The sequence below is a fragment of the Heptranchias perlo genome, chromosome 6 (genome assembly GCF_035084215.1).
Source record: "Heptranchias perlo isolate sHepPer1 chromosome 6, sHepPer1.hap1, whole genome shotgun sequence".
NCBI lineage: Eukaryota > Metazoa > Chordata > Chondrichthyes > Hexanchiformes > Hexanchidae > Heptranchias > Heptranchias perlo.
In genome coordinates this window covers 24,065,981-24,082,968 of record NC_090330.1, presented here as the reverse complement: position 1 = coordinate 24,082,968, position 16,988 = coordinate 24,065,981, and the positions used below count along the sequence as shown (strand labels likewise).

The window sequence follows — 16,988 nt, the reverse complement described above, 5'->3', positions numbered from 1 at the left end:
GAGTTTCAAATCTGTCAATTAGATGTGAGAGATATGATCAGTTCTTATCATTGCAATAAAAGCATTCCACCGTGGAACAGGATCACAAGGTATTTCAATCCTGATCAAGAATAAACTTATCAGGACTGATTTTCCAAGTTCATGCTAGTGGTGGGAACCCTTGCCCACCGGCAGTGCAAATTAGGAAATTGTGAGCGTGCCGCCCATGATTTTCTGTCCCATCAAAATGAACAGATGTAAAACCATGAGCAATGTCCCTGCAGTTTTCTGATATGCGCGGCCAGTGCGCAAAGCTGTTACTGAGTAGTCCGAAGTCAGGAAATTACCCCTGTGGTCTTAACTACTCTACAGTTCTGGCTACAGGAAGATGGAAGGGACTGAACAGAATGTGGATAGTACAAGAAGGGAGTAGGTAAGTGGGGAGTGTGAGAATGTGGATAAACTTGTCTATCTACAACATATGTTGGGACTACACACACTTCCTGACTGCACAACTTGACTTCTTGGTGTCACATTTATTGTGTGAACTTTTTCTCATAATTTCCTGTATCCACATTTGTAATGGGTTTTGCCTATGTAAGCTCATTACTCTGTACAATCTGGCCACTGAGTTCCCACAAGTAGCTCAAAGTGAAGCTGAAAATCTATCCTTTTTTTTCCTCAGTAACTGAAATTTCTAATGTCCAAAGTAAGGGTTTAAATAACATTATATATTTCCACAATAATATGATTAATTAGACCTGTCTTCTGTATCTTTTAATAACTTCATTAAAGTTTTTACTTGAAAGCCTCAGCTTCTTCCAAAAGCTTGGACTTCACATTTTTTCCAGAGCTGTGAGCTGGATCTGGGTTGTGCAGTTTGAGCACGTACAGTGCACCTAATTTCCCAGAATTAGCACTGTTCAGTCAGTGGTACTGATGGAATATATTTCTTCAGAAAAATTTAACTTCCTGTTTTCCACACAGGAAGTTAAAAGAAACTCATCGCTAACCACATTTAATCAGTTTAAGATGACAAAAAAACAAACCAAGTAGGATGTTGGGATAAATTGCTGGCTGAGTTGAGTTCAAATCCCCAGAGATCATGCAGAGGGTATACACTGCCCTAGTCAGCTCACCTTGAGTACTTCGTATTACTCTGATTGACATGATGTAAGATGGACATCCAGGCCTAAAAGGCAGTCCAGAGAAGAGAAATTAGGCTAATTCCTGGTGTCAGAAGGAAAAGCTGTGACTCGATAAATTAGAACTATTTAGCTCTTGAAAAGAGATGCCTAAGAGGGATCCTCATATATTTTGTTTTGGATCACTGGGTATCTGACACATGTGGAAACCCATCATCAATGTTTAATAGTCTCCAAAACAAGCTACTAAGATATCCACTGAGGTAGACTCTCTTTTCCGATTTGGAATGTACACTGCTAATTGGGACAGCACCTGAGTCCAGATAGCTTGGGTTCAGGTTAGCAATTGCCAAGATTTAGGGAACCCCCAAGAGTGCACTTGGATACTACTGCAGTTAACCAAATCTGTGAAGTTCATCAGCAGAGAGCACTGGTTATCTTCCCACTGTATATACAGCTGGAACCATCTCTGTCAGGATTTATGTCTAGGCACATTGCCACGAGGCAGAAAGGTAGAGCAACTAAAGCCAGAGCTCCCTGGATGACAAAAGAGATAGTGAGTAAGATGAAATGGAAAAAATGGGCATATGACAGATGTCAGGTTGATAACACAAGTGAGAACCAGGCAGAATATAGAAAGTTCAGAAGGGAAGTGAAAAAGGAAATAAGAGAGGCAAAGAGAGAGCATGAGAATAGACTGGCAGCCAACATAAAAGGAAATCCAAAAGTCTTCTACAGGCATGTAAACAGTAAACGGGTAGGAAGAGGAGGGGTGAGGCCAATTAGGGACCATAAACGAGATCTCATGGAGGCAGAGGGGATGGCTGAGGTACTAAATGAGTACTTTGACTCTGTCTTTACCAAGGAAGAAGATGTTGCTAGAGAAACAGTAAAGGAAGGTATAGTTGAGATACAGGATGGGCTAAAAATTGATAAAGAAGAGGTACTTGAAAGGCTAGCTGTACTTAAAGTAGATAAGTCACCCGGTCCGGATGGGAAGCATCCAAGGTTGATGAGGGAAGTAAGGGTGGACATTGCGGAGGTACTGGCCATAATCTTCCAAACATCCGTAGTTACGAGGGTGGTGCCAGAGGACTGGATAATTGCAAATGTTGCACCCTTGTTCAATAAAGGGTGTAATGATAAACCCAGCAACCATAAGCCAGTCAGTTTAACCTCAGTGGTGGGGACATTTTTAGAAACAGTAATCCAGGACAGAATTAACAGTCACTTGGATGAGGGTGGATTGATTAGGGAAAGCCAGCGTGGATTTGTTAAAGGCAAATCGTGTTTAACTAACCTGATAAGAGTTTTTTGATGAGGTAACAGAGAGGGTAGATGAGGGCAATGCAGTTGACGTGGTCTATATGGACTTTCAAAAGGCGTTTGATAAAGTGCCACAGGTAGGATTATCATCAAGATTGCGGCCCATGGAATAAAAGGGGCAATAGTAACATGGATACAGAATTGGCTAAGGGACAGGAAACAGAGAGTAGTGGGGAACGGTTGTTTTTCTGGAGGGAGGTGTACAATGGTGTTCCCCAGGGGTCATTGCTGGAACCACTGCTTTTCTTAATATATATTAATGACTTGGACTTGGGTGTACAGGGCACAATTTCCAAATTTGCAGATGACATAAAACTCAGAAGGGTAGTAAACAGTGAGAAGGATAGTGATAGACTTCAAGAGGATATAGACAGGCTGGTGGAATGGGCGGACACGTGGCAGATGAAATTTAACGCAGAAAAGTGCGAAGTGATACATTTTGGTAGGAAGAACGAGGAGAGGCAATATAAGCTGGAGGGCACAACTCTAAAAGGGGTACAGGAACAGAGAGATCTGGGGGTATATGTGTACAAATCATCGAAGGTGGCAGGGCAGGTTGAAAAAGCGGTTAAAAAGCATACGGGATACTAGGTTTTATAAATATAGGCATAGAGTACAAAAGTATGGAAGTCATGATGAACCTTTATAAAATACTGGTTCAGCCATAACTGGAGCACTGTGTCCAGTTCTGGGCACTGCAGTTTAGGAAATATGTGAAGGCCTTAGAGAGGGTGCAGAAGAGATTTACTAAAATGCTTCCAGGGATGAGGGGCTTTAGTTACGTGGATAGACTGGATAAGCTGGGGTTGTTCTCCTTGGAACAGAGACGGTTGCAAGGAGATTTGATAGAGGTTTCAAAATCATGAAGGGCCTTGACAGAAAAGATACAGAGAAACTGTTCCCATTGCCGGAAGGGTCAAGAACCAGAGGACATAGATTGAAGGTGATTGGCAAAAGAACCAAAGGTGACATGAGGAAAAACTTTTTTTACACAGCGAGTGATTAGGCTCTGGAATGCACTGCCTGAGGGGGTGGGGGAAGGCAGATTCAATCATGGCCTTCAAAAGAGAACTGGACAAGTACTTGAAAGGAAAAAAATTTGCAGGGCTATTGGGAAAGGGCGGGGGAGTGGGACTAGCTGGATTGCTCTTGCATAGAGCCGGCGCGGACTCGATAGGCTGAATGGCCTCCTTCCGTGCTGTAACTTTTCTATGATTCTATGATATTGCCGTAGATGGTTATCTAATCAAATGGGAAGAATCCCCAGTGAAAGGGCTGGCTCTTTAGGTCCCATTAATGAACCAGGCTAGCTAGTCAATCACCAACAATTCCCAGAAGTACTGTGGACCTGCCTGACTTAGATATTGGATTGCTGAGTCTGCTGTGGAGGGTTGATTCCATTTCAACCTTTCATTGCCAGCCCTTCTAACCTTCTCCAAGGAGAATAATCACTTTTTGGTCACTAGATGAAAAGTGCATGCTTTAAGCCCTTATCACGAGGGCAGCAGATACCAGGGACTCTTCACAAAAGCATAGTAAGCAGCCCAAGTCACCATAAAATGTGTGAGTGCATTTCCACCGCCCTTCTGACCACAACATGTGCAGACACCACACCCTATAAAATAATAGTTCCACCAGCTGGAGATGCTGAGCTTCAACAAGAAATGCAACCCAATCATGGTGGATACAAAGCCCTGGATTTATTAATGTGTGGTCTTATATCTCTGGCTTCCATGCAACAGCTTCCAATAGCTGTGGTGGCAAACCTTAGAATTTCCTGATCAACTATAGAATGGAAATCTCTTCGATATGGTGGAAGTACCAACACAGGACAGCTTGCATATGACCATGTGCCTTGAAGTTCTAGAAATCTAAGTCAGACCTGCTTGTCACCAATCCACATCCTTGTGAGCAGTTTTGGCAAAGGGAAGAGCCTGTCACGGGGCTAAATACCCTCCAGGCTGCTGAGCAACTAGTCAATGTAGGCCAGAATCCTCCCTTCAATCATTTCCTCTTCTTGCTACCTCCTAGCATGGCCTTGGATTTTGCACATTTAACAGAAGAACTATTGAGTACCTGTTAGTTCTGAAGCATGAAGGAGAACTATTGAACACAAGTCTTTTATGCCACAAGCTTGACCTGCCTTGAAACTTTGCTGTCATTGAAGAAAGTCAAGACGAATCAAAAGCACTCTTTGATTCTTGTCAGCATGATCATAAATAACTGTGTTCAGGATAAAGTTAGTTGACTCCAGACTTGAATATTCCAATGTTTTCCTGGCCGGCATCCCATCCTCTATCCTTAAATTGAAGTCTTCATAGATTCAGCTTATCCAAAACTCTGCTGCCCATGTCCTATACCACACCAAGTCCTGCTCACTTATCACCTCTGTTTTTGCTGACCTACAATGGCTCCTGGTCCCCCAACACCTGCAATTTAAAATACTTATCCTCTTGTTCATGCTCTTTGTATTTTCCTATCAATATCTTCCAGATTTACTCTTGAACCATGGAAAACTGCACTTGGGGGAACCAATCATCATATCCCAGTAGTTAACCCAAAGGTATCTTGTAATGACCGTGTGATTGCCTTTCCGTTAACTGTATGCAATTATCATAGAATTCACAGCACAGCAAGAGGCCATTATTTTGCTGGCTCTTCAATTGGAGTTACGTAATCTAATTTCCCTACTCTTTGAACTTCATTTGGCTGGTTAGAGTTAGATCGCAATAAACCTAATCGATTTATATATTTTTGTGATAATTATACAATGTCATAATTACAATTATGGAGTAGTAACTTCTTTATTTTAATATTTTTTATGTCACTGCAGCCATGCCACAAAGTCGGTGATGGATTTTGTGAATAGCAATGAGAACATTATTTTTGTGCACAACACAATTCACCTCATTTCCCAGATGGTAGACAACATCATCATTGCTTGTGGTGGAATTTTGCCTTTGTTATCAGCAGCCACATCCCCTTCTGTAAGTATGAAGTATGATACCATGTAATGTTAATGACCAGAATTAAAATCAATAATTTCCATAAAATATTGCAAAGTGGAGGACTAAATATTTATTCTGTATCAAGTAGAAATTATTGTATTAAACTGATAATTGAAGTAAAGCATTTCTGCCATGTTTTTTGTTAAGAATTCCAGTAATTGCAAACTAAGCTTTGATTTAATAGAATTTCTTAACATAAATGTCAAGTTTTAGGTTTTAACATGCAGAAGTGTACAGATGACATGATCGTGCAAACAAGCATGCAGTTAACTACTTACAATTGCAGTCCGTGTTGTCACCCTAGCATAAATATAAAACCTAGATTTCACCTATCTGAGTGCATCATTCTATGTTTGGCTTTGTATTCCAGAACCCAAAATGTGGTGAAACAGTAATTTTACAGTTATATGTACTTCAATACATGTAATCTATCCATTAACAAGTTCATTACCCATTAAAAAAAAATACAGGGAGATTTTCCAGTTTCAGCAGCACGGCAATGGTGCACGCACGAGTGCGTGAGCAAATTATGTGCCGTGGACACGGGTGGGGGATTGGTACTTTAGTAAATTCTGAGATGCTCTCAATTTAAAAATTATATACACGGTGTTCCTAGCAAGCATCGTTCCATGCACTGGGAGTGTGGAGGCCAATGAAGCGTGCGCATGATATCTGGCACAGCAGCAGAAGAGGGCTACTGCTGTGGCTTAAAGGAGCACTGGCACTTTCTTTGCTTTGCAGGTGCTGGATTTGTGTATTAGTTTTGCTGGCATATTAGAGACGGCTGAAGAGAGTGCAAGGGCCCAGAGAGGAGGGAAGATTGTTCCCTTTACAGAGAGAACCATGGAGGTAACTTTGCAAGAGGCGAAGTGAAGTGGGGTTGCTATATTTAGTTTGAAGGAGCACCCTCCTCAGAAGGCAGCTGCCCTGGGAAGAGGTAGTGGAACAGGTGAACACAATTTATATGGTGAAGATGTCCTCGGCTTAGAGGCGGAAGAAGTTTAACGCATTGAAGAAGTTTGCCAAGGTAGGTGTCTGCTTGATGTACCTGTCTCTGGTGCTATGGTATGGCAGCTATACACACTTACACTTCAACCAATTGCATCCTCATATTGGATGTATGGTGATCATTTGGGAGACCTCTCACCTTTCTCAAACAATCACATATTCATGCAGGACACACCTTGCAAATTTCAAGCATAACTTGCAATGGATGTGCTAAATTGAATTTTAAAAAAAGTAGGGTCAAAAGAGTTTCCAACTATATCCACTTGCATATTGCATTTTCTTGCACTCTTGTTTTGGGCGGCAAAATGGCCAATTGGATGGCAGTGGCAGACCTCATGAAACAGTTAGCACTTCATGAATTTGTTTATGACTCCAGGAAAAGAAAGCCCACAGCAGGAGGGAGAGATGAGCACCTGCTGATTTCCCCTCCAGTCTGAAGCCCCTAACTTGCCTGGAGGATGGCACCCCATCTACCACCCTAAACATTCACTCCCTTCACCACCGGCGCACCGTGGCTGCAGTGTGTACATCTACAGGATGTACTGCAACAACTCGACAAGACTTCTTTGACAGCACCTCCCAAATCCACGATCTCTACCACCTAGAAGGACAAGGACAAGGGCAGCAGGCACATGGGAACAACACCACCTGCACGTTCCAAGTCAAACACCATCCCGACTTGGAAATATATCGCCGTTCCTTCATCGTCGCTGGGTCAAAATCCTGGAACTCCCTACCTAACAGCACTGTGGGAGAACCTTCACCACACGGACTGCAGCGGTTCAAGAAGGCGGCTCACCACCACCTTTTCCAGGGCAATTAGGGATGGGCAATAAATGCTGGCCTTGCCAGCGACGCCCACATCCCATGAACAAATAAAAAAAAACCCTGCAGATGGTGGGTCCAGAGCACCCTTTGGAGAGGGTCCTGCAGATATATTTACTATTCTGTCAGCTCGCTTTTAACTAATTAAAGATTTACCTCCTCCCCAATAAACTTTTTTTGTAAACATTGGAGTAAAGTTCTTGTTAAGTATTTATGCCAATTTCCATTTCCCCTCTACTAACTCAATGGGCCAGATTTTGCTGTGAAAATAACAGTAAGGCTAACAGTGCTCATCGTTATTTACGCGCACTCAGTCGATGCGCAGTTAAATGTGAAAATCCGGAAGTTGCTGTCGGAGGTACACTGCCTCTCCGTAAACTGCGCAAAAACGGCATCTCGCCATCTGGCTCCCCATTCAAATGTATTGAACAGCATGAAGTTCCTGTACTGATTACCTAGATACGGACTAAACTTGCCACAAAAAGTCAGGGCTTATCCATTCCAGTCTAGGTACCCTTTTAACACCGTGGTAAGTCTTAATTACTGCCAAACAACCTCTCGGGCACTGTAAATTAACTTTTACCAGTGTGGAATCTCATTCCTTCAGCTTTTAGTTATTGGAGATTTTTATTAAAATTTAAATAATTTTTAAAAACTTTTTCTTTGTCTCTTTTATCTCTCTCTCGCTTAATCCAATCTTTCTATCCCTCTCTTTATTTCGCTTTCTGTACCTGATTTGACATTGAATTCACTATTCTAACTTACACTTCCTGGTTCAGACACTGCACTGCTCATTAACAATTCTTCAGTCTGATTGGTTGAGGAGATACACAGTTGCTTGCCCTTCTAAAAGAGGTGGCTGTAGAGATAGTGGATACATTTGTTATGATCTTCCAAAATTCTCTAGATTCTAGAACAGTCCCAGTGGACTGGAAGGTAGTAAATGTTACCCCGTTATTCAAGAAGGGAGGGAGAGAGAAAACAGGGAATTACAGGCCAGTTAGCCTGACATTGGTCGTCGGGAAAATGCTGGAATCCATTATTAAGGAAGTGGTAACAGGGCACTTAGAAAATCATAATATGATTAGGCAGAGTCAACATGGATTTATGAAAGGGAAATCATGTTTTGACAAATTTATTAAGAGTTTTTTGAGGACGTAACTAACAGGGTAGATAAAGGGGAACCAGTGGATGTAATATATTGGGATTTTCAAAAGGCATACGATAAGGTGCCACATAAAAGGTTGTTACACAAGGTAAGGGCTCATGAAGTTGGGGGTAATATATTAGCATGGATAGAGGATTGCTTAAAGGACAGATAGTAGGGATAAACGGGTTGTTCTCAGGTTGACAGACTGTAACTAGTGGGGAGCTGCAAGGATCTGTGCTTGGGTCTCAGCTATTTACAATCTATATTAATGACTTAGATGAAAGGACCGAGTGTAATGTATCCAAGTTCGCTAACTATACAAAGCTATGTGGGAAAGTCAGCTGTGATGAGGACACAAAGAGCCTGCATAGGAATATAGACAGATTAAATGAGTGGGCATGAAGGTGGCAGATGGAGTATAATGTGGGGAAATGTGAGGTTATTCACTTTGGTAGGAAGAATAGAAAAACAGAATATTTTTTAAACGGTGAGAAACTAATAAATGTTGATGTTCAGAGAGACTTGTCCTCGTACAAGAAACACAAAAAGTTAGTATGCAGGTACAGCAGGCAATTAGGAAAGCAAATGGCATGTTGGCCTTTATTGCAAGTGGGTTGGAGTACAAGAGTAAGGAAGTCTTACTACAATTGTACATGGCTTTAGTGAGACCTCACCTGGAATACTGCATACAGTTTTGGTCTCCTTATCTAAGGAAGGATATACTTGCCTTGGAGGCAGTACAACGAAGGTTCACCAGATTAATTCCTGGGCTGAGGGGGTTGACCTCTGAGGAGAAGTTGAGTAGAATAAACTCTGTGGAGTTTAGAAGAATGAAAGGTGATCCCATTGAAACATATAAGATTATTAGGGGGCTTGGCAGGGTAGATGTTGAGAGATTGTTTCCTCTGGCTGGAGAGTCTAGAACTAGGGGGCATAGTCGCAGGATAAGAGGTCGGCCATTCAACACTGAGATGAGGAGGAATTTCTTCACGCAGAGGGTTGTGAATCTTTGGAATTCTCTACCCCAGAGGGCTGTGGATGCTGAGTCATTGAATATATTCAAGACTGAGATGCATAGATTTTTGGACTCTAGGGGAATCAAGGGATTTGGGGATCGAGTGGGAGAGTGGAGTTGAGGTCGAAGATCAGCCATGATCTGATTGAATGGCGGAGCAGGCTCGTGGGACCATATGGCCTACTCCTGCTTCTGTTTCTTATGTTCACACAGTTCCCAGTTGCCCTGCAGAGGACGCTGCGCTGTGCTGTTTGGCTGACAGCAACTTGCCGTGCAAACCCATTAGAAAGTCTATGCGCAAGTGCAAGTCTAACGAACGGCTGGCACTGTTCATTCGCCGCTCACAGCAAAATCTGGGCCAATGTCTTCTCTTCTCAGGGATCCCACCTTACATTTAACAATTCCCTGATACATTTGCAGAATATTTTACTGTTCTTTTAAATATTTTTTGAGAATCTTTTACTGTTCTTAATATTTTGTGAGATTCTTCATGCTCCCTACTTGCTTTTCTTACCTTTCCTTATTTTCTTGTATTCTTTCATTTTTTTTTAATCATATCTATAGGTCTCACTCGTCCCCTTCTTCAACTTCATTTTGTTTCTAACCTCTTTATTTATTAACGGCATTCTCAAATTTGATGTAATCTTTTTTAAAGGTTTATACTTATTCAGAAACTTTGCAAAAATATCTACATTCCTCTACCAATTTATTTTCCCACTTATCTCAGCTAGCTCGCTCCCCTTTCTAAAATCTACCCTATTCCAATCTGTGCCCTTGTTTTTGTACTAACTTTTCCCTTTTCTATTTGGACTTTAAACTTATGGAGAAGTAGAGCTTGGAGAGGCAGAATGGGAGATTGGGAGGGTGGGGGTAGAATGAACTAGCGAGCGAGAGATTGGAGTGTTCATGGCCAACACGAGAGGGGGTTGGGCAGAGGTTTGGCTTGGTGGGAACAAGGAGCAAGCAGTAGGAGCGGCTGAACAGATGTTCTCTTCCTTGTTTGATGAAGGAACCTGTGAGCTGCTCACATTTCTTAGAAGTGAGGTTGGAGGGGGCAGGGATGAGGTTTAAGAAGCGGCTAGTAGAGAAAAGGAGCCTGGGGTTATCTTTGCCCTTCAGAATCATCCTATAGTGATGGTTTTGACGAAGGCGAGCAAAGCCCAATAGAGCTTGATGTGGTTAGGCCAGATCTGGCTAAGCCAGTTGCGCATCAAAAAGGCTGAAGTTTATGCCCCTTGGATTTAAGAGAACTAAGATAGGGGGAATGACTATGATGGGAGGTGGTGAAGGTTTTGCTGGGGAGGAGGTGTAGATGAGGTACATGCTGGCCTCGCCAACGACACCCACATCCCATGAACAAATAAAAAAAAAAGAGCACATTTACAACTGTAGTGGTATAGTAGCAGATGGAGGGCCAAAAACTAAACATTTTGGAAGTTTGAGAGTGCAGTTGTAAACGAGTTGGGGGGAAAGTTTTTTTAAAAAGGAGTGAATGCAGGAGGAGATTGCAAGTGGAGTTGGAAGATGGTATGGGGATGTAGATGGTGAAGTGGTCAGAGATAGCCTTATGATGACCAAGACCATAGATCTTGGGAGATGAAAACTGCTTTGACCTTGTCGTGAATGTGGGTATGGGAGTTTATATGGAAGGTGAGCTACACTTCTGTTCCATCTCTCTTGTATAGCCAGGTTTCATAGATACCAATTACATCTAAATTCTTTACGGAAGCATATATATGTAATTTCAGCAATTTATTTCTAATACTTACTCCCAGCATTAGCATGAAAATATTTCAAGGCTCATCCTATGTAAACTGTCTTGACCCCTGTAATAGAAATTGTTTAAATTGTTACTGCAACTATCAGCGGCCCTGCCTCTTCAGTCCTTATGGAACTACTCAGATTATGAACTATGGTATTCCCTGCCCCAACTAGTTTAAATGCTTTCCATTGGCACTTTCTACATTCTGAGCTAGTTTTTTTTTTAAGCCTTCAACTGATTCAGATGAACTCCATTCTCCCTGAAAAAATTACCCTATCCAGAAAATAACTCCCACTTATCTGCAAACATAAGGTTTTCCATCTTACTCCATGACTCAAGCCAGTCATCAAAATAAAGTATCCTGCTTTCCTTTCCGAACAAACCCAAATAACTGGCTACAAACCAGAGACTACTAACCTAGCTCCTTTATCCTTAAATTTCCTGGTCATTCTTCTGTAATGGCTCTTTAAGAGGACAAATTTCGAATCCAGTATGTCATTTATACCACTGTGTAAACGATTATAGTCTCTTCACTTTTTTCCTTCAAACCACCTACCCTTCTATTCTGTGTCATTCACTCAAACGCTGTAAAAAGCACATAACTGCCCTACTGAATTCTTCCTCTTTGCACATATTGACTGGTGTAGAATCAATGTATTATGGTAGCTTCCATAATATCTGGCATCTGCCTACATCTAGTTCTGAATGGTCACATATAACCTGAACATTAATAGACTAGAACCCCATGCTTATTCATAAATACCAAAAGCATTGGTGAAAGGTATGACCACATGGGTTCCATCGATGACTTTTAGAAACTCAACTACAGTGAAAAAGTGAAGAGCCCCCTCTTGTTGCTGGTTGATTTTCTGCAGTCCACTGTATACGGATTAATATGACAGATGTCACTGAAGTTTGAAAACAGCCAGTAATAAAGAAGTTCAATTGTAAACAATTTTACAACACCAAGTTATAGTCCAGCAATTTTATTTTAAATTCACAAGCTTTCGGAGGCTTCCTCCTTCCTCAGGTGAACGATGTCGAAATGAAATTCTTGAAATGAAATCGCATTTATAATTCACATAACAATGCTTGGTGATTACAGACAGTTTTTTCAACTGCGCGTTGCCAAGGCAATCGGTGTGCAGACAGACAGGTGTTACCTGCAAGTTCTCAGAATATACAAATCACCAAAAAAAACAACAAACAAAAAAAAAACAGAGATAGAGAGGTAGAAACATAGAAAAGACAGCAACTGACCCGTTATATTAAAAACAGATAACATTTGTTCGCTGGTGGGGTAACGTGTAGCGTGACATGAACCCAAGATCCCGGTTGAGGCCGTCCTCATGGGTGCGGAACTTGGCTATCAATTTCTGCTCGACGATTTTGCGTTGTCGTGTGTCTCGAAGGCCGCCTTGGAGTACGCTTACCCGAAGGTCGGTGGATGAATGTCCATGACTGCTGAAGTGTTCCCCGACTGGGAGGGAACCCTCCTGTTTGGCGATTCGGGATCTTGGGTTCATGTCACGCTACACGTTACCCCACCAGCGAACAAATGTTATCTGTTTTTAATATAACGGGTCAATTGCTGTCTTTTCTATGTTTCTACCTCTCTATCTCTGTTTTTTTTTTGTTTGTTGTTTTTTTTGGTGATTTGTATATTCTGAGAACTTGCAGGTAACACCTGTCTGTCTGCACACCGATTGCTTGTGAATTTAAAATAAAATTGCTGGACTATAACTTGGTGTTGTAAAATTGTTTACAATTGTCAACCCCAGTCCATCACCGGCATCTCCACATCAAAGAAGTTCAAAGCAATAGTGACTTTTACTGCTAAAGGCAGAGCCGTTCCTGTCATGGACAAAATTTGGAGGTCTAACTGTAGGAGACAAAAGACTTCTGAGACTCCGTTCCTGGTACAGTGTAAGTGGTGAAGACCGAGCTCTTTGGACAGGCCCAAGTAACTGTATCGTCTGTACATCCGCCTCCTTGGACAGGAAGGTCTGCTCAAACCACCTCCTCTACAGGCACATCTGCCTCCCCACACACTTGTAGAACTGCTCCTCGTCATCATCCAGCTCCTCGAGGGCAAGAGGGCTTCCCATGTGAAGTATCCATTTTATGCAATGGGAGCTGTTTTCATTGAGGGCATCTTCCCCGAATGATACATGATGATGGTGGGAAATAAAGGAAAAACTAGCAGTAGATTGCAAAAAAGCAGGAAAAAAGGCAGCAAAAACTAACAAAAATGGTCATATAAATACAACTTAACTGTCACATGCAAAATTTTTAAGAACCTAAGTTCTGAAGTTAGTTTGGAAATGCACCTGTTTCTGCACAGGTACAGAGTGATGAAATTACATTTGGTTGCAATTACTGGAAAATGCAGGGGAGGAAAGCCCCACTTTATTTGCAAACTTTTCAGATCTTTAATAAAGCTTGAGTATTCCAGCAGTGCACATTTCCTGAGCTATCATGCTACCTAGTTAGTAAGCTTGCACTCTCCATCAAGCTTCCCCCCATGCCAGGCACACGACCACATCACCAGTGCAGTGGAGTGGAAAATCTTCCTTATAATTCCTGTATAATTACCTATATTCTTGAACCCAGGAAGTGAATTCTGATTGTGTTAAATGTTTGTATTATGTACATAATTGCTTTTTGACTTTTGTGACAAACATGGCAGTGTTGAGTTTTCTGAACAATTTTTAACAAATAAAAGATTCATGGTAGAAATAATTTATTTTCAGTCATGTCTTCAGTGTTTGAAATGACTACCCATCCAAATGATTAATGGCAAAATTTGCCATCTGTTAAAAGTTCTAACGATAATATTGTTAAAAAAGGAAGGTCCAACCATTTTAGAAATTAGTAATTCAATTATTAGATATAGTGTGGTCTATGTTATAGTCCATATATTTTCTTTTATTAATGCTACTTAGTTGAGTTTTTACGGCTGAATTTAGTAGGTAAGAAATATGATTTTAGAATTTAATTGACGTTGTGATTTTTTTCCTCTTTATTAATTCTTACCCTTTTCTTTGTGTGTTGTGTTTTTACATATTGCATGTCCAGGGTTCTAAGGTTAGTACTTCTACTTTTTGAGTTTAATTTAGTTTAATTTATTTGAAAGTCATTATATCTTCTGTATAATCACTTAATATGGGAATAGATAAGATCACAATTTTTGTTAAAGGTTTCTCGAACTAGCATAAAGTGTAACTCTTTCCTGTAATCTACGAGAGAAAGTTAGTATTTGTTACAGTGGAGCACTCTGACTTTTCTTGGTTTGCAACATCTGAAGCAGAAAACTTACTCGGAGAGATCAATGAATAGGGCTAAAGGGAGAAGTTGGAAGACAAAAGGGGTGAATTGAAGCATGGATTTTCCTGCTTGTTCACCGTAACTTCAGCAGAGGAGCCACAGAAAACCCTGGAATTCAGCATGAATGTTTTCCTGAGATTTCTGAGGAATTTCCTCTGAAGTTATGGCAGACAAGTGGGAGAACCTCTGTGGAAATTCGTCTCCAAAGTATTTAATGGTTAAAAAATGTACGCTATTTGTAAATGTTCGGTATCTTGCAAGATATTAATTGTTAAAATGTGCTATTTATGTAGATCATCAATATCATTCTTTCTCATGACTATATTAATACAAAAAACCACAAAAAAACACAAAAATGGCTGAAGTACTGAATAGTATCTGAAAATATTTAGTTATGATCTCTAAAATGAAAGTTTCAAGAATAGATGAGTGTAGAAATGCCACTTAGGAGTTGAGAATGACAAAAGATGCTAGAGAAATTTAAATGAGATATAGATGGCATTTAGGTGTGTGCAGCCAAAAGAATGCTATAAAGGTAGCCCACATACTTGAGAATTGGTGACACGTTGCTCAAATTGAATTTCATGTTATTGAAGTGCTATAAACTAAAAAAAAGTTAAAATGTGAAATGCGTTCTACTGTCCTATAGAATAGGAAATGTCTAGTTGTATCTCACAATTAAGTGATTGATACTTCTAATCATTATCATCTTGCACTTAGTGACTGAGCCTTTTTTTGAAAAACAGTATAATAGATTCCCTGAACTTGAATACCTTTACTTTGATTCTCAATGTTTCAGTTTTTTCCAAAAAAAAAGCCTTAAGTTTAACAGCTTGAGCTTTCAGAAGATACCCTGAACTTCATTTGAATACTTATATATTAAAGTATATATCCAAAGCAAATGTTGGTAACATACAGGAACAATATGTTCAAATTGTACTTTAACGTATACAGCATATATAATTTTCTAGTATCCCGCTGTAAAGCAATTTCTGTGTCACTGGCCCTTCCTGTATATGTACAGACTTTCCTTATAAACTCTGTTATACCCACTTTTCCTCTCACGTGTTATAAAAACTGCTGCTATCTTCAAAAGACCAACACAGTGGATTCCAGAGCCCCAGTGGACAGTGGGAGACTCCACAGCCCAGGCAAATCACTCGTAAGTTAAAAAATTATATATGCTGCATATATATTTCACATAAAATAAGAGTATTGGAGTGTTGAATTTCACTCTCATGATTTTGATAGCATCAGGAGCTATTGATTGTGTTAGACCATTGTAAGATGCTAACACCAAAGTGATTTATGTTTTTTTGGTAAATAAACTGAAAATGCAAACTTTACCAGCTAAAATATTTTTCTGAATTAATTTTCAACAGTTTCTAAAATTGTATGTGGAATTTTCTAAGGAAAAGGTTTGTGGAAACATTACATGTATGTTTTGCCTGTGTTTTTTTTTAAAAGACTGAGCTGGAAAACATTGAGGCAACCCAAGGCATGTCAACAGAGACAGCAGTAACATTCTTAAACAGGCTGATGGCCATGGTTGATGTGCTGGTTTTCTCGAGCTCACTCAATTTCAGTGAGATTGAAGCAGAAAAGAACATGTCATCTGGAGGCTTAATGCGCCAGTGCCTGAGGCTTGGTGAGGCTGTAGGTTTTGTATTTATTTATGAATGCAATAGCATTTCAATGCTTCAATGAGTAAGTTCAATCATTAAAATTAAACAATAATAATATTAGTAAAATGAAGAAAACGTCTTGCTGTTATTGCCCTCATTATAATTTGTGTTACATGCATTCCAGATTTACAAAACATGCTATCCACTTACATAAGTATATATTTCACAAACTACGATGAATATTATGATCCCATATCGTAAATCAAAAAAAATTGTAGGGAATAATTCAGGATGAGGGGTGTCTGTAGGCGCTCAATGTCAAGATCAAGCATTCCCAGGTTAAGTGAATCAAGGTTTTATGCAGTGTAAAGTTCTCCCAATAGTGTGTCATATCCCAGCATTAGAATAGTATCAAAAGCAAAATACTGCTGATGCTGGAAATCTGAAATAAAAACAGAAAATGCTGGAGAAGCTCAGCAAGTCAGGCAGCATCTGTGGACAAAGAAAGAGTTAACTTTTCAGGTCAAAGACCTTTTGTCAGAACTGGAAGATGTTAAGAGTTAAGTTTTTCAGCAAGTACAGAGCCATGGAAAGGTGGGGGGGAGGGAAGGGAGGAAGGAACAAAAGGGAAAGTCAGTGACAGGGTAGAGGGCACAAGTTATTAAATGACAAAAGGGATGATGGTGCAAGGCAGGGAGGGTGGTAATGGGACAGGTTAAGAAACAAAAGGTTGATCAGGAGTAGCTGTAAATGGCAGCAGCAGAACCATTACCAGCACCAGCCGACCGAAAAAATGGGAGCAGTGGTTATGATCTGAA

The 16,988-nt window shown here is 40.5% G+C and overlaps 1 protein-coding gene across 6 annotated transcripts in view; it reads left to right on the top strand.

The window, feature by feature from the left end:
* nbeaa (neurobeachin a) overlaps positions 1–16,988 on the top strand; it is a 637,170-nt gene that overhangs the window by 228,490 nt on the left and 391,692 nt on the right. For 4 of the 6 annotated variants that reach the window (XM_067985942.1, XM_067985940.1, XM_067985941.1 and 1 more), the window contains exons 1-2: positions 15,645–15,707; positions 16,013–16,193. In XM_067985942.1, coding sequence (XP_067842043.1) covers positions 16,046–16,193 — 148 coding nt within the window. In that variant the 5' untranslated portion in view covers positions 15,645–15,707; positions 16,013–16,045. Of the gene's footprint in view, positions 1–5,283; positions 5,438–14,296; positions 14,306–15,644; positions 15,708–16,012; positions 16,194–16,988 lie in introns of those variants that run through there. The other 2 variants (XM_067985944.1, XM_067985943.1) reach the window with 1 other exon arrangement.